This window comes from Amblyomma mixtum, chromosome 10, assembly GCF_055824585.1.
Source record: "Amblyomma mixtum isolate Tamu chromosome 10, ASM5582458v1, whole genome shotgun sequence".
NCBI lineage: Eukaryota > Metazoa > Arthropoda > Arachnida > Ixodida > Ixodidae > Amblyomma > Amblyomma mixtum.
The window spans coordinates 179,171,153-179,195,099 of NC_143021.1; the positions used below are offsets into that span (position 1 = coordinate 179,171,153).

The 23,947-nt window shown below is 51.9% G+C and overlaps 1 protein-coding gene across 2 annotated transcripts; it reads right to left on the minus strand.

The window, feature by feature from the left end:
• Nucleotides 1-10,885: 10,885 nt before the first annotated feature.
• Nucleotides 10,886-23,381, minus strand: LOC149327870 (uncharacterized). 2 transcript variants are annotated; one of them, XM_089562462.1, is made up of 3 exons: nucleotides 22,968-23,381; nucleotides 16,608-16,682; nucleotides 10,886-12,422 (listed from the first exon to the last, which is right to left on the minus strand). In XM_089562462.1, exons 1-3 carry the CDS (start codon nucleotides 23,012-23,014, stop codon nucleotides 11,090-11,092), a joined length of 1,455 nt encoding a protein of 484 aa, XP_089418588.1. In that variant the 5' UTR covers nucleotides 23,015-23,381; the 3' UTR covers nucleotides 10,886-11,089. The 2 variants fall into 2 exon arrangements, with proteins under 2 accessions (XP_089418588.1, XP_089418589.1); XM_089562463.1 differs by having other exon boundaries at nucleotides 16,608-16,678; nucleotides 22,964-23,381.
• Between the last annotated feature and the right edge of the window lie 566 nt (nucleotides 23,382-23,947).

Here is a 23,947-nt window from a genome sequence, read left to right on the forward strand (position 1 = left end):
AGGGGCAGACTCTGGTCAAATTGCTTACTGCGCCTTTCATTTCCTCAAAGCCAATTTTCGCAGAAACGCTTCGGTCTTTCTCTCTTCTTTCGCTCCCGCCTTCGTGGTTCAGGTGTCCACCGAGATGCATGAGACAGTTACTGCGTCATTTTCTTTCCTCAAAACCAATTTTCAATATATGGTTATTGGAGGGAAAGGCGCTGTAACTGTGTTACTTCTCGGTTGGCACAACGGCGCCGTGAGGGAAGGGAGGAGGAGGAAAGAGAGAGAGAGACAACTTTATTGTCGGAAAAGAAGGGTTCCTGGGCGCTTAGCAGAACGGCCAGGTGGCCATTAGCTGATAGCTGGCGGCGACCTCTTCGGCGCGCTCGATGGCTCCTGCCTGGACGGCGGGGTCCGAGCTGCGCAGCACTTCTTCCCAGGCGTCTGGTGAGGGAGCTTCTATAAGAGCTTCGAACTTTTATTATCCTGCCAATCGCATTCCCCCACCCCCTTCGGCACTAGGCAGGAGGCATAGCTTGTGGGTTTCTAAGTGGACACTGGCCACCACCCACCGCGGGTTCGAGCTTCGAGCGAGCCAAGGGCCCCGATCAGCCGTCACCACACACACTGGGACACCGATGCGGCGCACTCAACCTCCGCAGGGAGGAGAGTGATTCGCCGCAAAGAAATAGGCCTCCAAGTTCACAAAGGAGACGTTTATTCACGTCGTCCTTCAGCAGATACACAAACACTCAATAGTCACCCCGTCCCGGGGGCGCGCGAGGAGCAAGGCTCCGCTGCGCGCACGAAGCGACTCGAGTAATGCGCGCCGCTAGCACGCCGCTGCAGGAGAATGTCCCCGCGGCAGTGCTGTGATCTCTCTCTCGTGTCGACCGTTGGGCCGGTTGCGAGAGAGAGTGGGCAATCAACGCAAGGTACTCCTGTCGGAGGTCGCTGGACCCCGCTGGACAGGCTCGAGCCGCTGCAGGTCAGAGGACACGTGCGGGCGAGCTCGAGTAAGCACTGGTCCGAACGGCAAAGGCCGGCACGGACAAACAGTAACGTACGCACCTTACGCTGTCTCGGAGGGATCTCTCTCTCTGGGCCCCGCTCGGACGGTCGCGGGGTGCGCGGCCGCCCAAAGCGGGTCCCAAATTCCCGCCAAAAGGCGCCAATGGCAAAGGCCCTTGGGGAGCCGGGGCGGAGCTGTGGCTAAATGACAGTGATTAGTCACCCAGCCGCCTCTCCACCGCCTGAGGCGGGAGCAAGGGAGAGAGGAAAACAACGCGGGAGGCCGGCACTGCCACGCAAAGGCGACGGCGGAAAGCCAGGATTCCCACACCCCCCTCTCCTTAAATGCCCTCCTACCCATCGGCAAAGCACGCGGCCAAAATAAAGAAATCAATACACAAAAAAAACTAGCTACACTTCAGTTCCAAAAATAATGAAATGAATACACACAAAAAAAAACTATCTACACTTCAGTTCCAGCCAGAACAACGTAAGAAAACAAAGGAAAAACAAGGCAAACAAACAAACACTTGCCTACGCTTCAAGAACACTAAACAGCTTGCAGATTATATACACGGTACACAAGATGTGAATTCCACTGTACAACTATGTGACAGGTGGATGTCATGCCTCAAAGTTCGATGGCGCGGCCCAGTGGGCCGTTCGGCGACTCACCGCTCGCAGACTTGAACGGGTTGAAGTTGAACGGGTTGGGAGGGCCGACGACTGATGGCGGTCTTCTTTCAGTTGATGACGACGGGGCCGCGGCAGAGCACTGACCTCGCGCCCTTGGACACCACATCACGTTCGGGCACAAGAGAGTTAGTACACCCCCCTTCACGCCGGCTGAAACGGGCGAGGACGTTCGGCGGGGTCCTGATGTGTAACCTTGGCCACAGCGAGGGGTCTTTCTCATCCCGCGCTCACGCAGAAGCACAACGGCACAACTCACAGGCGTCGCCTCGGCTCATGGTTACGCGCACACACAGCCACAAACACAAACAAACGTACACAAGCACGTGCGCGGACGTCGGCGACAACGATCCCCTCATCAGAAGCGTCCAGAGGCGCCGCGGCGAGGGTCAAAGGGTGCACTTTCCGCCCCCCATCGCCCCAAACGCCCCGCCAACTTCCCCTCCATACGGGCCGCACAAAACTCGCACCGCGACACACGGCTCCTTAACGAGCCAACCACCCACAGTCGGGCCGGAAATGAGAAAAGGCGCGCTGTACAAACGACACCTAATCCAATCTATTCCTTCTAGAAGATAAGAGCAAGCACGAGCGGGCTGAAGTTTGCCTATGTACAAGTCTGGTAAAAAAAACTGAACGCCAATGCTGACGCATGTTGCCTATGTACAATCTCGGTACGCTAGAACGAAAACAGACGTACAAGCAGGAAACGAAAGTGGCTAGAAACTGACGCAAGCAAACAAATAAATAAACTGATAAACACACAAGGCTGGAACTGAGCATGCTGCCAAAACAAAAAAAAATAACACACCGTGCTTCACCTGGGTAGGGCCTGACGAGAAAGCTCGCCAGCTAGCTGAGGCTGCGTGCCTTCGGTTGCGGAAGAGTCCGCCGTCCGGCATCAATCACACCGGTGACCGTCGCCTCAGATTGTACCGGTGCTCCGTACGCTTGCGTTCCGCAGCACCAGTTGTGCCTTTGCGCTTGCCTTTGATACCAATGGGTACCGGCGCAAGCTCGTCAGACCGTGACGCGTAGGCCTTCAGGTCTATGAACTCCTGCTTGCTCCTGGGGAAAGGCCCCATCAAATCGCAGGTGGCCATCTCCCACGGACGCACACTGTCAATCGGTTTCATCATTCCAGGCGGCTTGCCGCCCCGTGACTTCACCGCTTGACAGACATGGCAGGAACGGCAATAGCGGAAAATGTCACGCTTCATGCCAGGCCACGTCACCGAATGACTCAGTTTTGCAAAAACTTTGGAGCCACTCAGATGACCGGCCAGTGGTTCGTCATGAGAGAATCTCAACAGTGCACCTCTCAGACTTTTGGGGATAACCACCTTGAACGGGTCGATGGACTCGTCATCGGTGGCTATGTACTTCAGCACGAGCCCGTCATGGTCCAGCAAATATGACTCCCCGGGGTTCGCCGCGACACACGCTGGCTTCTGCCCCCCCCCCCCCCCCCCCCCCCCCCTGCGCCCGCTACAATACAAGTAGCGTCACGGCGCTCCGTCTCCCTGAGACCGTCGCTCACCTCGCGACAAAAGGGGTCATTTTGCTGGGCTTTCAGTAGCTCTTACGGCTGAAAACGATTCCAGTCATCCCAGAGGGGAGCATGGTCTCGTCCCCACTCAGGTTTGCAGCCAAAATTTCCGTTCGCGTCGGCAACTCCGAGGCGCTCACGAAGAGCTTTGCCTCTCGTCCGCTTTGCGAAGCGCTGCTTGCCTGGTTAGCGGAATGGGTTAACCCGTTTGCGGGCTCCCCCTCCTTGCCGCCCGGCGGCTCGTCCGCTGTTTCGCCCCCTCCGCCTACAGGCGTCAAGGCGCCGCTGGCGAGTGGGGCACGGGATAGCGCGTCAGCTACCGCGTTCGTGCTCCCCTTTCGATACTGCACGGAAAAGTCGTAATGCTGTATCAGGAGAGCCCAGCCGACCCGCAGGCTCGCGGAGCCGCATCAGCCAACTGAGCGCACTGTGGTCTGTCTGCACCACGAATTGCGTTCTATCAAGGTAGACGTCGAATTCGCGCAGTGCAAACACGATGGCGAGGCACTCCTTCTCGGTCACGGAATAATTCCTCTCCGAGGGCAGCAAGGAGCGGCTGGCAAAGGCCAGCGGTTGCAGCACGCCATCGAATTCCTGTAGGAGAACTGCTCCTAAACCCAGATCGCTCGCGTCAGTCTGGACTACGAACTGTCTGGTCAGGTCGGGTAGCCTGAGCTGCGCTGTCTCGGCAATGACACTAGACAGGAGGCGAAAGGATCGCTCTTGCTCGGGCTCCCATCGCCACGCGGCAGTCTTTCCCAAGAGCTAGGTCAAGGGTGCCTGCACGCGGGCACAGGACGATAAAAGTTGGCCATTCCCACACAACGGCGCAGGCCGCGTACGTCCTTGGGCGCGGGAAATTCGAGTATGGCTCGAAGTTTCTCCGCATCTGGCTCAATGGAGCCCCGGCCTCAGCGACTGCGCCCCTGCCTCAGTGGAGGCTTGGGCGGGCTGCACGAACGAGGGAGGCAAGGCTCCTAGTTCGATGAGCGGCGTGGTTTCCACAGGGAACCGGGCCAGCGCCTCGCCGTTCCCAGAGCAGAATTGACTGCTCTCGGGGCACGGCTGCTGCTGTTCGAAACTGCCGGTTGCGGCAGAGTGACACGAACTGCTCTCGCAACTGGCGCCCAACGTGCTAAGTCATTGGCGCTTACGCCTTTGATGGCACATTAGCCGAGCAGGTCGCCTTGCCGATCACGCTTGCGCACCGTGTCTACCACCCACAGCGGGGCACTCGGCAGCTACATGTCGGCTCCCTACGGAGTTGTAGCGTCGTTTGATCCGCTGGCTGCTGTTCCTTCGAATAGCTAGACACCGTGGTTGGCCGCGGCCCCCATTGGGGTTTACGGAGACACAACCCAAAATGTCGACCACGCGGCTCCCATTGGAGCTGTATCGGAAGCACCCTGCGGTGCATCCGCTGGTCACATGCCTCAGCTGTGCAAGCTTTCCGCCCAGTGCGAGAGCAGTTCGTGTCACTCTGCCGCAACCGGCAGTTTCGAACAGCAGCAGCCGTGCCCCGAGAGCAGTCAATTCTGCTCTGGGAACGGCGAGGCGCTGGCCCGGTTCCCTGTGGAAACCACGCCGCTCATCGAACTAGGAGCCTTGCCTCCCTCGTTCGTGCAGCCCGCCCAAGCCTCCACTGAGGCAGGGGCGCAGTCGCTGAGGCCGGGGCTCCATTGAGCCAGATGCGGAGAAACTTCGAGCCATACTCGAATTTCCCGCGCCCAAGGACGTACGCGGCCTGCGCCGTTGTGTGGGAATGGCCAACTTTTATCGTCCTGTGCCCGCGTGCAGGCACCCTTGTGGTCCGAGCGGCAAAGGCCGACAGGGACAAACAGTAGCGTACGCACCTTACGCTGTCTCGGAGAGATCTCTCTCTCTGGGCCCCGCTCGGACAGTGCATATACTCGAGCTCGCCCGCACGTGTCCTCTGACCTGCAGCGGCTCGAGCCTGTCCAGCGGGGTTCAGCGACCTCCGACAGGCGTACCTTGCGTTGATTGCCCACTCTCTCTCGCAACCGGCCCAACGGTCGACACGAGAGAGAGATCACAGCACTGCCGCGGGGACATTCTCCTGCAGCGGCGTGCTAGCGGCGCGCATTACTCGAGTCGCTTCGTGCGCGCAGCGGAGCCTTGCTCCTCGCGCGCCCCCGGGACGGGGTGACTATTGAGTGTGTGTGTATCAGCTGGAGGACGACGTGAATAAACGTCTCCTTTGTGAACTTGGAGGCCTATTTCTTTGCGGCGAATCGCTCTCCTCCCAGCGGAGGTTGAGTGCACCGCGTCGGTGTCCCAGTGTGTGTGTGGTGACGGCTGATCGGGGCCCTTGGCTCGCGCGAAGCTCGAACCCGCGGTGGGTGGTGGCCTGTGTCCACGTAGAAACCCACAAGCTTTAGATGCTGGCCGTGAGGTCTTGTGTCCTGGCGGCCTCTTCAGCCAGTCAGAGGAGGCTGAGCTCGAGCTCAGACTCCGAACTACTGCAGGGTCTCCCAGGATTATTTAGAATTGATAGCTAGCGCCCTCCAAGGAGAATTTGGGCATTCCCAGATTATCAGGTCGAGGGACCCTCTCAACCCGCAGTGTGTCCACTCGTCTGATCTTACCTCCGGGAACATAAGGTTCGCCAGGATCGGGTGTGGGTACGTGTATGTTTGGAGTGGTCTCCACGCGACTGTCTTGGTATTATTTAACGACGAGCCTGGTGGGGGTACCAGATATACGTTCCAATCTGTAATGTTGAGTAATTTCTCCATATTTTGCCATGCGTTCTACCGCTCCTTTGCCCGAGAGGGTCCTCACTAGCCCGGTGGTATGAACCTCGAGCTAGTTAGTGCAGGCAGTATCTCGTCCGCGACGGCGCAGATTCTCGACCAGCGACACATTGCGAGGAAAATTACGTTGATCTGGACACCGGCGCATGCCGCTGCGCCCGGCAACAAGGCGGCTCACGAGCTAGCTCGAGAAGGAGGAACAATTTTATTTTAAAAAAAAATATCCTTAATGGTGTGCTCCTACTTGTCCAAGAGTTCACGGGCCTGGACCTCACGGAGAGCTCTCTCCTCTAGCCATGTTTGGTCAGCTGGTTGAGCAACTCCCAGAGCGACCTCCCATGGGAGGGGGATGGGTTGGGTATGGATCGGTTAGGGACATCCCCACAGGTAGTGAATGAGGGTGGCATTGGCCATCCCACATGTTGAGCAGAGCGGTAGGGTCAAGGTAGGGTGATAGCCATGTACAGCAATTGGCAGTTGCCGCCAGACCGCACTGTATTTTGAATCTAGTTTTTTTTTATTTATTGGAGTTTAACGTCCCAAAGCAACTCATGCTATGAGAGACGCCGTAGTGAAGAGCTCCGGAAATTTCGACCACCTGGGGTTCTTTAACGTGCACTGACATCGCACAGTACACGGGCCTCTATTCTGAATCTAGTATATGATGGGACGATGAAGCGGCTGTTTCTGTAATCAGTGGTGATTGGTGATTTGGTGGTATGGGAGTATATGGGAGTAGACCCCGTGATGTATTGGCGTGGGTTCGGTTGTCCGATCTCCCGGGGCCCGGAAGGATAGTTCTCGAGCCAGCGAAGAAGGCGGTAGTGAAAGATTAGGGGCCGTAGTGAAGGGCTCCGGAATGATTTCGACCACCTGGGGATCTTTAACGCGCACCGACATCGCACAGCACACGGGCGCCTTTTGAGTTTCACATCCATCGAAACGCTGACAGGATTGAACACGTCTTCGGAGTCTGTAGCTGAACGTTCTATCCACAGAGCCACCGCGGTGGGCGCTCAGGTGAAATCTTGAAAGCAAACAGTTGGCGCTGCGATTTCGGCAGCAAATTTATACACCACGTATGTATTGGCGAGTCGATCACAATTTTTGTGGTTTCGTTTTTTTATTATTTTTTTGAAGCTGGATAAGCGGCTTTCCGGGATGCTTTCAAGCGGGCGGGCACGTAGGCACTGATGTGTCATCATCATCAGCCTGACTACGCCCACTGCAGAGCAAAGGCCTCTCCCATATCTCTCCAATTAACCCTTTCCTTTGCCAGTTGCGGTCACCATATCCCCGCAAACTTCTCAATCTCATCCGCCCGCCTAACTTTCTGGCGCCCCCTGCTGCTCTTGCCTTCCCTTGGAAACCACTCCGTTACCCTTAAGGGCCAGCGGTTATCTTTCCTTCGCATTATATGCCCTGCCCAAGCCCATTTCTTCCTCTTGATTTCGACTAGGATGTCATTAATCCGCGTTTGTTGCCTCACTCACTCTGCCCTTTTTCTTTCCATAACTCGTTGCGTTGTCCTTAACTTAAAGGGCCACTGCCCAGGGTCCGGACATTTTTGAAAAACAAGCCCACTGCATAGATGAGGCATCGAAGATAACCTCTGCAAAATACTAGAGCCATGCGCGCCCCGAAAAGCTGCGAAAATTCAAATCAAAGCCCGCTCGTTCTTTCCTTCAACAAAAACGGGCCCGGCCCACTACTCTGAACCCCGCTGACGTCATGGGGGGCTACTTTCGCTAAAGGCACTCCATTGGTGCATCGTTCTGACTGACGGGAGAAGGTTGGGCGTAGCCTTGGCGTCGCGTCGTCTGCACAACGCTTTCCGCAGCGCCTTCTGTTCTGGCTCATGCCTACAAACCCGCATGAAGCAACAAAAAAAAAAAAAACTGCGGAGGGAGCGTGCGGCGACAGCCTTGAACCCTTGCCATAAAAAGTAAAAAATAGTAAAACTGAGGGAGTTGGTTCGCCCCCCTCCCCTCCCCCCGCCGTGATCACCTCACGAGACGCTCTGCGTACGCGCTCCCTTCTCAGATTTTTTTCTTCTATGCAAGCCCCCCAAAACAAGGTTTTAATTACTAGTGCAGCAGAGCCTTTCCCTCGCTCGCCCACTTGACCGCTCCGCACACACACCGCTTATCTTTCGTGCATCTTGCGTACGCCTTGACTCCAATGAATGACATATGCTTTGGAGCAGAGAAAAGACACAAACACACAGAACACAAACACGCATGGAGAAAAGCAAACGGGCGGTTGCCGGGTCCGCGCTTCGCCGTGTGTTTCGAACACAACCGACTTCCGCCCCTCCGCTCGTGAAACGGTGGGGAGGCCTAAAAGAAAATGAAAAGGTGGCTCGTTAACTGGGAATGACAAACAGATGCATGAAAGGATGCGCTCGCTAACAAGTCTAGGTGGTCGAGCCGATCGCGCCTCTCGATCGTTCAGTGTGCGGAGAAAATGCAAAAACCAAGAAAAGAATTCTATTGAAGGCGGGGCCATGACGTCGCCCTGTGACACACTCCACAGACACCACGCCTCCGGCTTACACCGGAGAAGGAAGGGGTGATTTTGCCTTGCCGAGCCTACTCGACGAGGAGCGGGAGAGAAAAATTTCGAGGAGGGAATGGAAGGAGAGGAGGCTCGCTCAAAGTGAGGTAGAGAGTGTTTGGGACGATGGGGTGGGCAGGGGCCCTTTAAGCTGAACCCTTTTCATTAGCCTCCACGTTTCTGCTCATAGGTGAGTTCCGGTAAGATACGGCTGTTGTATACTTTTGTCTTGGGGGATATTGGTAAACTGCCATCCATGATCTTAGAGAACCTGCCATATGCGCTCCATCCCATTCTTATTCTTCTAGTTATTTCCCTCTCATGATTCGGATCAGCGGTCACTACCTGCCCTAAGTAGTTCCCTTACTACTTCCAGTACCTCGCTACCAATTGCGAACTGGTGTTCCTTTGCTGGACTGTTGAGCATTACTTTGGTTTTCTGCACGTTAATTTTTAGCCCCACCGTTCTGCTCTTCCTGTCTAACTCATTGATCATGCTTTGCAGTTCATGTCCTGAGTGACCTAGCAAGGCAATATCATCGGCGAATCGCAGATTACTTAGGTATTCTTCATTGATTGTTATCCCCAACTGTTCCCAATTCAGGCGCTGATGGGTACTTGTCCGCTATGAGTATCTTTACAAGAGTTTGTTACTTCCTCCCGGTTGGATCACTAGTTTGTTAAGATATTAGCTTCAAAACGGATTTTAAAAAAATGACCGACCGTTGATCTTTGTAGTAATGCGAATTTTAGCGACACCTAGGTTTTGTGCGACCTACTGACTCCAGTTGGAGTGTTTAGTAAATCTTGGTACCAAACTTGCACGGTCGCTTAACACAATGACGTCACGAGTGACGTCTTTTACGGCGAGAGCCGTTAGTTGGAGCTTACCCTTAGTCGGCGTGTAACTGTAGCCTGCTGAGTTGTCTTGGCGCCAAAGAGGATCGGCGTCAACACAAGAGAAAGAAGAAAATTGAGGTATGACGTTATGGAGAGAGAAATGGAAAGGAGAAAAAATGGGGGAACAGGAAGCCTCTCGCTGAATGTTATAAGCCGTAGTCTATTTCAGTTATATTATTATTTTTTTACAGACCATTCAGTGAGCTGTTGGTCACGATTGTATCCAGCTGTATGCCAAAGAATGCTGCGGCGTGCGCTGTCACACTTTTCGCCCGTACCATCGACGGCGCTTGTACCGTGCGTATGGGTGGGTCACATGCCATTTGGAAGTCTTCTAGGGGTCTTGAAGGTACGAGAGAGAGAACAACACTACTGCAAGGCCCGTTAGCGACCGCGACTACAACGTGCCCAGAAGTAGAAGTCGTGAGATTTGCGCCACACTTTAGCGATGAAAAGGCATTGATCGCCATGTAGTAGGTCGTCATCATCAGTCTTACTACGCCCACTACAACGCAAAGGTGGCGCTCATGTCTCTCCAATTAACCCTGTCCTTTGCCATCTGTGGCCACCTTACCCACGCAAACTTCTTAATCTAATCCACCTTAGGTGAATACCGGTAACGTACAGCTGTTAATGTATACTTTTCTCTGAAGGGATACTGGAAACTGCCATTCATGATCTGAGATTATCTGCCAAATGGCCTCCACCCCAGTCTTATCCTTCTAGATGTTTCACTCGCGGCCCGAGGATCTGCGGTCACTACCTGCCCTAAGGAGGTGTATTTCTTTACCATTAACAGCAACTTGCTATCTATCGTAAACTACTGTTCCCTTCGGAGACTGTGAAACATATTACTTTAGTGGAGCATTACTTCAGTTTTCCGCAGATTAAGTTTTAGACCTACCATTCTGCTTGCCAGCCTGAGTCATCGATCATGCTTTAAAATTCAGCCCTGAGTTACTTAGCAAGGGAATGTCATCAGCGGATCGCAGATTGCTAAGGTATTCTCCATTAACTCTTATCGCTAACTGTTCCCAATTAGGTCTCTGAATACCTCTTATAAACAAGCGGTGAATATGTATTGTGAGATAATTTACTCATTCACACACGCATACATCAACTTCGCTTCATTACCCTCTAAGGCGGAAATACCGCTCAAACGTTGCACAATTATCTACCGCAGACTGTCGACTAAGCTGTTCATGTTGGCGAACTGCTCAGCGCGTACCCGCTTCACTATTGTTTTACAGCAACAGCCGTGTGTATGTCGGTGTCATACACACGTTACGCGATAGCGCAAGTGCCCCATACATTTCTGCCGTCGTCTCATCATTCCCTTGCTTACATACCCGCTGCTATCGAGCTCAAACTGTTAGTACGGCTCAAGACTCGCCAAGCAACGACGCAGAAGCCGGGAAGACTTTCATGAACACAAATTTTATGCACAAGCTTTCACAGAGTTGTGCAGCACTTTCATGTACGCCGTAGCGCTGTTCGACTAGGATGTCTGCTGTTGGAAAAGTTCCATCTGAAGGTTGGTGCCATGCAGGTTCAACCGCCTGTTTTAAAACACCACGTGTCCACGAGTAACTTCGCGCGATAGAAACAGTTGAGAACACGGACTTCACCCGGGGCCGGACTCTTTCATCTGAGCCGAGTGTTCCAGAAACATCTTCCCTATAACCGTGCAGCGGCGGACGGAGTCGTTCCTGCGAAGCGCGTCCGCGTTGCGGAGCAGAGGTTCCGTCGCGTTCTTGCACAGAATCCTCGCCGCGTCCGCAAAGCCCGCAGCGACGGCCAAGTCCAGGGGAGTCATGCCTTCGTCGTTGCGAATACCCGCGTCCGCCCCGTAGTCCAACAGAAGCTCCACGCACTTGTCGTGACCCCGGCGCGCCGCCACGTGCAGAGCCGTCTCGCCTCTCAGGTCCTGGACGTCACGGACACCGTAGTTCCGCAGCAGAGATTCCAGCAGCTGCACAACATTCTGAGACGCGCAGTAATGGAGCACCGTCTGACCAAAACGGTCGCACAGGCTAGGGTCCAGGAGGTCCGCGGTCTGCGTATTCTTGTCCTCGAAGGCCGGCGTGTCTACGGTCACTTGCGGCGTCTCTGGCGGTGCGCTGACCCGCTTGTCTGAAGTTTCATCGCCGTTCTCTGCTTCTGACAAACTCTGCGTTTCCTCAACCCCGCTGTCGTCAGCTGATGCACCGCCATTCAGAGCCCCGTGGTGATCCGCACCGCTAGTTCGCACAGAGCTTTGGCTACTTCCAGCTATGCTGTCTATGGACTGTTTGCGCAGCTTGTCCGCTAGCGGCGGCTCGATGAGCAACGCGGCCGTCTTGTAGTGTCCTTTGATCAGGGCCACGTGGAGGGCTGTCTCCCCGCGATCGTTCTGTGCATTGCGGATGTGCGCAGCGTCGAGCAGGACCCGAACCACCTCAGGCCGGTCGTGGCGACCGGAAGCGGCCAGGTGTAGGCACGTGTCGCCGTACAGGTTTGTGGCGTCCCCCTTGCAGCGAGAGGCGACCTCACGGAGCACTTCCAGCTGCTCGTCGGTGGGCGCCGTGTGCGAGGAGACCGCCGCCTTGACGCAGGCGTGCAGCGGCGTCAGTCCGTAGACGGAGTCCGCCACCCCCTTCCAGGAGAGCGCGGCGCGTTCGAAGAGCAGCTTGGCGACGGCGGGGCTCCGGAAGAGCTCGTGCAGAGCCGTCCAGCCGCGGTTGTCGCCCAGGCAGGGGTCGCAGCCGAAGTCCAGCAGCACGGAGGCCACCGCCGGCTGGTCGTAACGAGTGGCCTCCAAGATGGCCGTACAGCCGCCGCAGTCCTTGTTTGGGTCGTCGGCGAGCACGATGCCGGATGAGAGAGCGGCGGCCACGCCGGCTGCGTCGCCAGCTCGCACGGCTTCGTGCAGTCGCCGGCTCAGGGTGGCCTCGATGTCGCTGCCCTCCATGCTGCAGCTGCGCGCAGAGGGGAAGAAAGGGTGTGGCAAGATGAGCAAGCTTTTCGCTGCCGGCGGGAACTTTTGTGCATAGTTTGTAATTGCAATAGGTAGCGCCGATTAGCGCGATGACGACGTTTATTAGCAAAGGTGCTTATGCAGCTTAGGTTGGGAACGGAATTAGCTACGTAGTACTAGCCTGTAACCTGGAGTATTTATGTTGTGCATTTATGTTGTGCAGTGTGCAGGGTGTCCCACGTACAGCGTGCGCCAAACATAAAAAAGCGCTGCATGTTGCGAAAATAAAGTTAAAAAATTGCTGCCGGCTGTTCAGTTCGTACGCGAGTATTTTAATTCATGGCAATATATATAGTATTTTGGGTTCATCGTCCCAGAGCTGCGCACGAGCAATGAGGGATTCCCTAGTGGAGAGTGCAAGATCAATTTCGACCTCCTTGGGGTACTTTTACGTGCACTGACTTTTTTTTAAATCAAAGACAATCGTTTAAATTAAGGGATCCAGCCCCCATCTCCCAGAAGAAAGGCCCTGTCAAGCTGCTCAATTTTCATACCTTATGGTCAAGCTGTTTATCATTTTGTATTTAAAGCACGCGAAATGCTCGCGGTAGCGTCACGTGTTTTGAGGGCGCACCGTTCGCGCTGCCGCAGTCGTTATCTGCTTGCTCGGGCGGCTGAAATCTTTTTCTCCAATGGGATTTCGCGCGCTTTCTTCTGAGCGTAGACAGACTAGAAGTAGCAGTACTTTGTTACAGGCTAGACGGTTTTTCTTAGAACCTTCGAAAAACTAAACTCGCAGTTGCAGTCTTTGGTTTTTGTATCTAGCTCTTAGGCTGCTGTTGTTTATTCACGCAGTTTTTCGAAGATCCTCGGACAAGCGTTTAGAATAATCTCAGATTTAAGGAAAGTTCGTCACTTATTGTTCCACTTAACGTTATACAGTTTTCAAATGGCAGCTTTTCACGTATTAGGAGCGCTTTAAAACTTCTGTATTTCTTACTATATAGTATGATACAACTTAAAGAAACAGCAGTAGCTAACACTGGGCCATGGGCTGCGACGTCCTGTATTACTCCGCTGGCCTATCATAACAGTAAACGAAGTCAGCTTTTTAATGTTTGACTATCTTAAACAAGCCAGGTGCCAAAACTCTAGAGGTTTTAATTCTTTTCTTGTCATAAGCTTTTTATTTCGGTGTAGAAGAAAAGTTTCAACAACGGACTACTTTTTCGTCGTGGAGGAATTCTGTGCGCGGAGGCTGAATGTGGGCGGAGCTTCACTGCAGACTTAAGGCCCGTTCACACTTGCCCAAAAATCCGGCGAGCGAAGCGGATTCGCTCGCCGCAAAAACAAGGACCTGTTCTCACTTGTTCACGCGCGAGCGAGGCGGATCGGCCGCGCCGCTGCTGTTTCTCGCTTTTCCACACCGTGTCGCTGCTAGCGGCATGCACAGATATAGTGAGAAAAGGGCATAAATTTACGCTGTTTACGTACCAAAAGCGTATGCATGCTTACGTACGTTAAACGCAGGCACATTCACTTTTAGTTCAGCGTATGCTAGCACAGGCGCAAAAATAATGATGATGATGATGTAGCCTTCCCTTTGTAACGGGTGGGCGCCTACCAAAGGTGCCCTGGCGGGATATACACACATAAAAACTCAGCGTGTAGTGGCGCCATCTGGTTGTCAGGGCAGGAACCATCACTGTCAACAAACCGAGTCTGCTGTTAAGCCTATAGAAGCGGCGGAATCGTCACCCTGAATAAAAAAAAGAAAGCAAATTTATCCTTTATACGTTTTCTTGGAGGCGAGGTGAGACGAAGCGATAGACCTGTGCCGCATTTCTGGCCAGTGAACGCACTGAAAAGGGCAGCAACAACGAGAATTCAACCCGAAGCGGGGGGTCCGGCTTCGAAGGGCGCCGCCATGTTGGTCGCCGCGCGGCGGAAATGGGTCCAGCCCGATCGCCCTCGCCGCGCCGCTTTCCGCGTCGCTCGGCGTCAAAAGCGGCCCAATCCGCTTCGCTCGCCGGATTTTTGAGCAAGTGTGAAAATCCTACTATAGTTACTACTATTACTAGTCACTATTTCTTACTAGTTAACGCCGCCAACGGTAAGAGAGTTTTACTGCCATAAGGTGCACTAGTTGATTTGTTTAAACCAGTCTGATTTTTCTTGGGCAGCATGTGTTTTCATGTGTATGTGCTGTATATAATTGCACTGAAGCATTTAACAGCACTGTAAAATTATGAAAACCGGAAACAATGCTAAGTGTTCTCGTCTTGTGGGAAATTTTCCTGAAGCATAATTTGCATATTTACTTAGCAGCAAACGCTTTTCACGAAAAAGAAGAAAAATGGTACACTCGCATGCGTTTCAAAGCGTCAGGGCATGGCTAAGTTCAAATGAGAATTCGTCAGTGTTTTTACCGCTATGGACGATTTAACGACCAATGCTGTGCAGTGGGGTAAGTTGCGCACCAGCCCAAGATACTGCTACAATATCATTTGTGGCGGTAGCTAGAACTCGAATCTTAAAACACCATGCCGCAGGTTCGAGTTGTACTGCTAAGTAGTTCGCTATCAAGAACCACATCTGTTTTTAGCTGCGCATAAAACTTTAAAAGGAATTAAAGGGTTGAACGTGTGCACTGAAAAGCCACTCGACGAAATCAGAAAAATGTTTAGTAATTTCGTTTGGGTAAGTTGGTTCATAGTACGTTTTTGCGCAATACGACAAAGGACGAAACACATAAGACAAGTACAGAGCGCATGTATTTGCATGTGTTTCGTCCTTTGTCTTATTGCGCAAGAACGCACTATTCGAAATCAGAAAGTTTGCGCTTCTCAATCGTATACTTCGGGAGTAATCGCTGACCGCGCGTTCCCTGCCTTGCATCGTTGTCGCAGGCGAGGTACTTACAACTGGGCAGGAAAACGGCGGGAAAAGTCTTCACTTTCCATACTCTAGGATTTTTTTTTTTCGAACTTTTGTGGAAAAAGATTTGCACAGCGGGAGAGCCAAGGGGACGCACATGATCTCTCTCTCACTCACTCACTCTCTTTTTGTAGGCTAATTATACAGGAAAAATCGGGAACCTGGCTATACATTCACGTAAGCGAGGGCCACAAAAACGCCTTTACGTACACGCGGTCACCGGGCCATCCGACGGCGCACTGCTTTTGACCTGATCAATTCTATATATTTGCTACGCAGCTGCTCGGTAAATATATATGCAACGGCTATTAAGGTCATCTGTACGGTTCTATGTATCAAAAATTTTAGGGCTACTTTGGCAAAGTCGGATCATTTTGCAACGGGCAATCCCTTCGGCGCTTTGCATGGCGTGTCAGAGATTTGGTTCTGCGTAATTTTTCTCGGCGGACAACTTATTATTCGATCGTTTTCACTGACCGTGCACATAGGAGAGCAAATCAGCGCCATGTGCACGCCTGTGTGAAGTCAAGTGCGCTGCGCTGCTTGTCACCGCTGAGAGCACGGAAGCAGCTACTGATGACATCATCTGCACACTTCAAGGGCCACACCTTGCCAACAGTTGTGCAGATCAGATAATGCACGAATCCATGCTTATGTAAATGGGGCGGCATGCACCGCGGGGCATGGCAAAGGCGTGTACAGTACAACAACATGGACCATCTTAGCAAAGAGCGAAAAAAAAAAGGAAGTAGCTTGCAAGGTGTGCACTTTCTTCATTGTGTGCGTGTGCATACGAGCAATACACATGACGTGCAGGTACACTCTAGGCCAAAAAGAAGGGTTAAAGCGAGACTAACAGCACTTAGAATTCTAGCGACGAAAGGCTAGTGGGGAGATTATGTACACGTCCTTTAGCAGTTATAATCTCCAAGAAAGTAATGGTTGCTACGGACGGCTGTGGAGACGCAGTTATAGCCTCTAAATATAACCACTTACCACTTCCAGTCATTTGTATACGAGGAGCATGAAAACAAACGGTTAGCTGGCATGCACTCAAGAGCCAAATTGATTTCTACTACTGCATCCAGCTTTAAAAGACATCAAAGGTAACATACATCTATAGGCGAAAACCGCTCAGAACAGTATATATGCTTCTCACTCGTATAGTTGGAGGGTATTATCGTCGATTGCACCCTAATATGTACATCGCACGCGTAGACACAGAAAGCATGAAAGGACAGCTCCTTACGGTCTCAGCAGGCGGCTGGCTTTTGGATGACGCTGGGTGACTCCGACGATGACTGGCTTCACCTCCGTCTCCTCCCTGCGCACATCAGTCAGTTGTAGTTCACACCGCACACAGTACCGAGAATCCGTCGCGCAGAAGATGCCATGCGTCCGAGTCGTGCGCGACGCCAACCCGTACACGGGGCTCTAATCAGCGCTGTGGCTGGTCAGCAGACCGTGTGCTGCCGCCAAAGACGGAAGCCAAGATGGATGCCAAGGGCGCTTTGAGAGTGTTTGCTCGGATGTGATAAGAGCGGTGACCCGCGCTTAGAGAAAGATTGTAGGGAGCAACGCGAGTTATCTCTCTCGCTTTCTCTCTGCCACTCCCCTCTTGTCCACAGGGTGCAGAAGCCCAGTGCAGCAGCACGAGGAATGGGGTATGCGTAACAATAGACACCTTTAGCATACCGTGTTACCGTTAACGGAGCACCGGGAGCCCGCCCACCACCAGGGCGCATGCGCAGATCGCCTCGAGAGTGCCAGATGGCGCCAGCTACCGTGCAGCTATGCGCACGCCTGCCGCATCCGGACCAATCAGTGCGTGTTCACTGGCAGTGGACGGGATCCCGGTAATGGTAATCCCGTAGCGGTACTCCGGTAACTCGGTACACGGTATGCTAAAGGTGTTTAATAGACACCTTTAGCATACCGTGTAGCGTGTTACCGGTACCGGAGTACCGGGAGCCTGCGCGCAGCCAATGCGCATGCGCAAATTGCCTTGACGGCGCCAGATGGCGCCACATACCCAGCAGCTGTGCTCGCGCCCGCAGCGTCGGAACCAATCAGCGCGTACTCACCGCCGGCGGGCGGGCTGCCGGTACTCCGGTAACGGTAGAAAGGTATGCTAAAGGTGTCTAATATGGCACTTATCCCGCAACGATAACGCAACGCTAAGTTCGTGTTAAGCACCTGGGGTCAAGGTGAAAGAGTTGGAATTGTGTACTCTTCTCGTCATGGTGCCGTGTGCACGGAGACCACCGACTTCATCAGCGCCAGTGCTGTAGCGCGTCGGCAAAACGCAAAAAAAAACAAATAAATAAACAAAATCGCTTCATTCCAACCTATAACACGGCGCGTGAACACTTCTAAGAAGTGACCTTGTTTTCGTTCCCACCAACTTCGCTGACTTTGGGAGAACAAAAAAAAAACTTATCGCAGTTTCCTCCAGCAGTGTACAGTATGCTTTTTTTGTGCAGTGATGAACACTGTCACAATTGGTCCTTGAATACGGTACACACATTTATGTTTCGATACAGTCCTGATTTCGTATCTGGTGCCTTATATTCACACAGCTATGCGTTTCGATGCGACCACTATATCAGCGTAATTTCGTTAATTGCAACTCACTTAATCCATATCTAGTGAAGCAGCGCAACGGCACAAGGCCAAGGGAAGAAGAGGACAAAATCAGCGCTGTGTTTGTCCTCTTCTTTCCTTGGCCTTGTGCCGTTGCGCTGCTTCACTAGATATGTCAGACCAACTCGCCCACCAGTTCATGTTGTCACTTAATCCGAACTCCCGGTTTATTCGAATTGACGCGATGGTTGCGTTAAGTGTAGCGCGATCCGGCTGCTTTCAATTCCCACTCCGCGTTATTCAAACTGAATTTTCAGTCCTCATCAGGGTTCTGATTATCGAGATTTGATGGGACAATTACTGTTTCACGTTTGTGAAGTACACGAGAGGGAAATTTAGGGCGGTTTAACTCGACCGATAAAACGGCCTGCGATGTCCCGATTGACGACAAGGCTTTAATCTTGTCCTTCTGGATGTCCCTATGGCTATATGTACATAACAGTGAGTGGTCGTCGATAACAAAGCATGTATCCGCGGCAAGAACTGGAAACATGGCTCACTGACGGTCTCAATGAATGCATAGACCTTTTTATTGTTCTCTTTTGTATTAAAAGCAAACAAAAGGCATGAAGGATTCAGTGAAGTCTTTGGTATCCGCTATAGCTATATGTCAACACACTGTCGTGCTATTCACGGATGTGTGTCTCAAACTCCTTATCATCGTCGGGTCGCCTTCAGAGACGTCTTGACGTGGCTGCCATATCCTGGTGCGCATTTCCTGGCCAATCTACACCGAAAGGGGTCACTTTGATATGCATTCCACCAAGAAACAAAGCTGCAACCTAAATGACGTGGCCAACCCCAATCGCGACGTTGCCAAACGGATCGCCAGAACAGTCCTAGACATGCGTCAACGCCGCACATTCTTCAGTAATAACATTTGGCAGGATGCAGCCACACATCACCTCTTCTTTAACTGCATTTCGTGACGAATCTCCGTATTCCGCTTTGGTACTGAATAGCACTGTTGGTACAATGTTTAAGGGAATCCCCCAAGGTGGAGTATATTTGTAATAAGGGAGTGACTATTCATTGACGTCCACCCGAGCGCAGCCATACGGCTTTCTCAGAAACTTCATAGTTAAAGAAAAATTTGTCCTGGTCCGAGGTTCGAACCCAGGACCACCACTTCACCGGAGCAGTCGCTCTACCAATTGGGCTAACCTGGACGGCAAGCTTGCAGTGAGAGCGAATTGATTGATAACTGTCTCTGATTACGGAGCCGGCGGCTTGATAGGTATTGGTCATGACATCGCCTGCAGACTGTACTCACCAATGGTATAGTGACGCAGAATTATGAGTAAGGAAATAGCAGTTGCGAAATTCTGGCACTGGACCGTTCACGGATATGCACTGTGTCGTAGCGCCAGATGGCATGCGCTGAGCGCCTTGTCAAGTTCAGGTATAGCGGTATTACGGAAGGGGGCGCTTAATCTGCTCTCGCTCAAGAAACAGTTTTACGTTTAAGTCTGTATTGAGCTTCAGAAAAAGTACGCATGGGGTTCAGTAGGGTGGCTTTTTGGGCTTGTTAGTTGTACATAGTTTCAAAACACTGCAGCGCGACCAAAGACGAGGACAAAATGTTGGCAATGGCTTAGCTCTGCTATGCCAGGATATACATAACGTGAGCAGGGACGTCACGTGGCTCTGCGCCGGCGGCAGCAGCGGCGAGCGCGCGCGGCGAGGAGCGCGCCATCTGTGCGCAGTGACGTCACTCGCTCCTCGCGCATGCGCAGTATGGTCGACGGAGGGAGCATGCGAAACGGCGAGACTGTGGTCAATGTAGTTCACGCTACAAAATGAACATAAGGAGCACCACGAGCGCTAACTTCCAACAAACTTTATTGTTCTCAAGCAGCTCATTTATACGCCAGAAAAAACACGTAGTCAGTTTTTGCACAACATTATCGCGTTCGCAAAAAAGCGAGCTCTTTATCACTGAGAAAGATGGAAGGCGTGCTAACACATGTGTGACCTGAACTATTTATCTTCTCAGCTTCAGTGATTTCTCTTGTTAACCCATCTCTGCTTTTTGGTATGACAACACATTTATCCAGAAAAGCTTTGCATGTTTTTGTCTGGCACGCAAGAACATGCTCAACGAGCTTCCCTCCTTTTCTGTTCTTGATATTGAGAGCATGATCCATTAGGCGCTCATTGAGCCACCTTCCTGTCTGCCCTACATATTTGTTGCCGCAAGATAGCAGAATCTGATACACGACTCCTTCATCGCCCGCTACGTACGGTTTCTGCTGCTTGACTGTGCTTCCACGTGGCTTGCTGCTAGTTTTTCCGAGTTTGCACATGGTAGCAAGTTTTTTAGGGGCCGAAAACTCCACGCTTGTATTCGGTCAGATTAGGTCAAAGGACGAATACAAGCGTGGAGTTTTCGGCCCCTAAAAAACTTGCTACCATGTGCAAACTCGGAAAAACTAGCAGCAAGCCACGTGGATGCACAGTCAAGCAGCAGAAACCGTACGTAGCGGGCGATGAAGGAGTCGTGTATCAGATTCTGCTATCTTGCGGCAACAAATATGTAGGGCAGACAGGAAGGTGGCTCAATGAGCGCCTAATGGATCATGCTCTCAATATCAAGAACAGAAAAGGAGGGAAGCTCGTTGAGCATGTTCTTGCGTGCCAGACAAATGCATGCAAAGCTTTTCTGGATAAATGTGTTGCCATAGCAAAAAGCAGAGATGGGTTAACAAGAGAAATCATTGAAGCTGAGAAGATAAATAGTTATGGTCACACACGTGCTAGCACGCCTTCCATCTTTCGGAGTGATAAATAGCTCGCTTTTTCGCGAACGCGATAATGTTGTACAAAACTGACTACGTGTTTTTTTCTTTCGTATAAGTGTGCTGCTTGAGAACAATAAAGTTTGTAGGAAGTTAGCGCTCGTGATGTTCCTTCTGTTCATTCTTGTCCTCGTCATTGGTTGCGCTACAGTGTTTTTATACACATGGGGCTCATCCTTCCTCACGAACACCGCGTTAAAAAAAATAGCTTGCTTCTCGGGCATTCTCAGGCTACAATCGGTATACCCGTCGTTGTGGATCAGTCGCTTTGGCGTTCGTCTGCTCAGCTGGCACCCATTCAAAAGGAAGTCAATACCCTTGGCAGTGCTCTTGTCGGACATGCATCACCGAACACCCCCCCCCCCCCCGCCTTCTCCTCCTCCCATCGATCTATGAAAGTACCTTGAACCCGTCCTAAAAAAGAAAATGTGCCTGCGATGAGCTTAAGGTCGTGGGAGGGAATCGCAGCCTTACGCATCGCTTTCGATGGAAGCGAAAAGAAAAGCGCCGTGTGCTGCGCGATATCAGTGCTGTTTTTTAAAGAACCTCGGGTGGTCGATGCCCTGACCTCTCATACGGCCTCCCACATATAACCCACGGGCAGTTTTGGGACTTTAAACAACAACAACAAAAAAATTCCCGCATACCAAGAGCAGCTAGTTGGCCACGTGAAAGTAAGAAGTTCCCTTTCATAATGCTTTGATGTGTACGTCGGCTAGATAATAAACTTTTCGTAAACATTTCGCGGACAGAAAATGACGACCGAAAGTGCGAAGCTGGACGCGGGGCTCTGGCAGAACGCAGTGTGAAAAACACTGCCACTGCATGGAAGTGCGACAAAGACAGTGTAATCGACACTGCAACCAATCCACTAAAAGAAAGGTTTTTGTTAGAGTCGTGGCACTTTTAAAATACCCGTGGAACTATCAACAGGTAATTGGGGTTTTGTCAACTGCTTACAACCCGAGTACTGCACCACGTGACCGACCGTTGAACGTTGCGGTCACCGGCAAAGCAGACAGCAAAGCGGTCTCGAACCGTCGCTTTCTCGAAGAGGTTGGCTGGAGTCGTTTTCGCCTACACTGCGTTGTGCTTAGCCAGGCATATTTTTACCGAAAATGTCTATCTTTATGAATCGTGCCTTCACCTGAGCAACATCGTGTGATCCATGTGATCCCGTGAGGAGTTGCGTGTGATCGAGCATGGGCATTTCCAGACGCCCTTTCACTTCCAGTTCCGTCCGAATTTTGACTGCGTGTACAACAAGCAGAATTCTGGCACAACTCAACTAAAAAAAAATTCCGTAGACCTCGTATTCTGCGGAATTTCATACAACGCAATCATTGCGTTTTTTGCTTTTTTCCTGCCGATAGGTAGAATGAGCACTTTTAAATGACGGCTGGAGATGTTTGCATGATAATTTGGTGGGAGACGAACCATCAAATGGAGCGGCGACCTAACGTCATTCGCCCAAAAATCGCGCGCACACAGATACACTCATGCGATTACTGTCAGGGCGGAGGTAATCATTGTGACACTGAGGAAACTCGGAAGCGCCTTCGTCGCACACATCGCTGTAACTGCACAGTCCTAAGCCTTAACCTTTCTCAAGAAGTGCAGTTATAAGGCATGGAGAAGGTAGGTGTCCAGGGTGCCAGTGAAGGAGTAATAAAGCGCTGGTAGTGCAAAGTGATCGGATCGCACACTTCACTTTCGCAACTGGCTGCAAGCGGATGCTAGATAGGTTCCCGGTAGATCCATGTATCATGCACGTACACAGTGCCACAAAGAGAAAACGAAATAGTATAAACTTCCCTATACATTCGCCAAGCGTGGAAAGAACGATTTTCAGCGGCAAAGCAGGCATAGCAGCATATCAACGCAAACCAGCAGCTATATATCGAAGCACGGACATGCACTTCCCATAACCCTGCCTCTTCCGTCGGACGAACGCGCCCATCGCCCTTGCTGGAGCACATAAGAAACGCCCTCGAGGGATACCAACGCACAGCTTGGTGAATAAAAGTCTTAGCTCGTACTTGGATACGTTTAACTCCGCAAGGCAAGGAACGAAGTGCTTTCACTTACGATTTCTGCATTTACGATGCGTCTACAGCAGAAGCCAAGCCTTTACAAACAACCAACGGTGCAAGCTCATGGATACTTACTCTTCGTCGCTGCTGGGTAGTACACAGCACCTCTTCTCCACAGCCATGGTCTCCCGGTGGTGTTGGCGTCGGCGTAATGTGCGCAGCGTGCCGCTGCAGAAGCTTTCAGGGTCTCTAAACAAGGAGCACACCTGCGTAGATCCGCAGCTGGTCGAACTGTTGTGCTTCTCGTCAGTCTGTAGCTGCAGCAGCTCCTAGCTTTGCACGGCCGCCGGAGGTTGTCGCTTCCTGCCGCGAGACAGCAAAAAAAAGGGAGGGGGGAGTAGTTGACGGCATATCCGTCCTCTCGCGTTGCTTTGCGACGACGCCGACTGATACGGTCTCCTCAGTTTTGGAGTCGCGCGTTTCGACGGTGGCGTTGACGCGTGCCGGTCGACGTCTTCGGCAAAAGGAGCTCTCGCAAGATCCCGTTGCTGTGACCTCCGCATGAGTCAGGCGAAATAACTTCCGAGATCGTGTATATATCTAGGGTTTTCATTCTTTTTGTCATTCGTCCATGCGCAAGAGACCTGTAGTTGACGCAAGTTGTTTTGGTTTTGACGAAGAGCAGACGGCGCACGTTGCGACAAGCACGTCTGCGTGTTTCGAGGAACCGCATATATTTCCTCTTCCTCCGCAGTCGAGCTTTCTGGTACCACGTGTAATAGTTATCGACACTTCCCAGACACGAATCTGATTAATGCATGAGAACGGACGCATGCGGCCCAGCACTAAGTCCTACAGGCAAAAGTTTAAAAACGTGTTGTCTAAATACAGAAACCAAAACGAGTGCTATTGCCGGAGGTCTTCTGGCGCTCCTGAGTTCATATGACGCTTTGTATTGAGCCGATTAATTATTTATCATTATTGCAATATTATCCTATATTATGGAGTGTGGCTCGACGTACCGTGCCTCCTAGCGGTCGTAATGATCTCTCAAACTGTTCCGATATTCATGACGACTCCTGGAAGCGGATTAGTTTCTCGTGAATAAGGAAGTG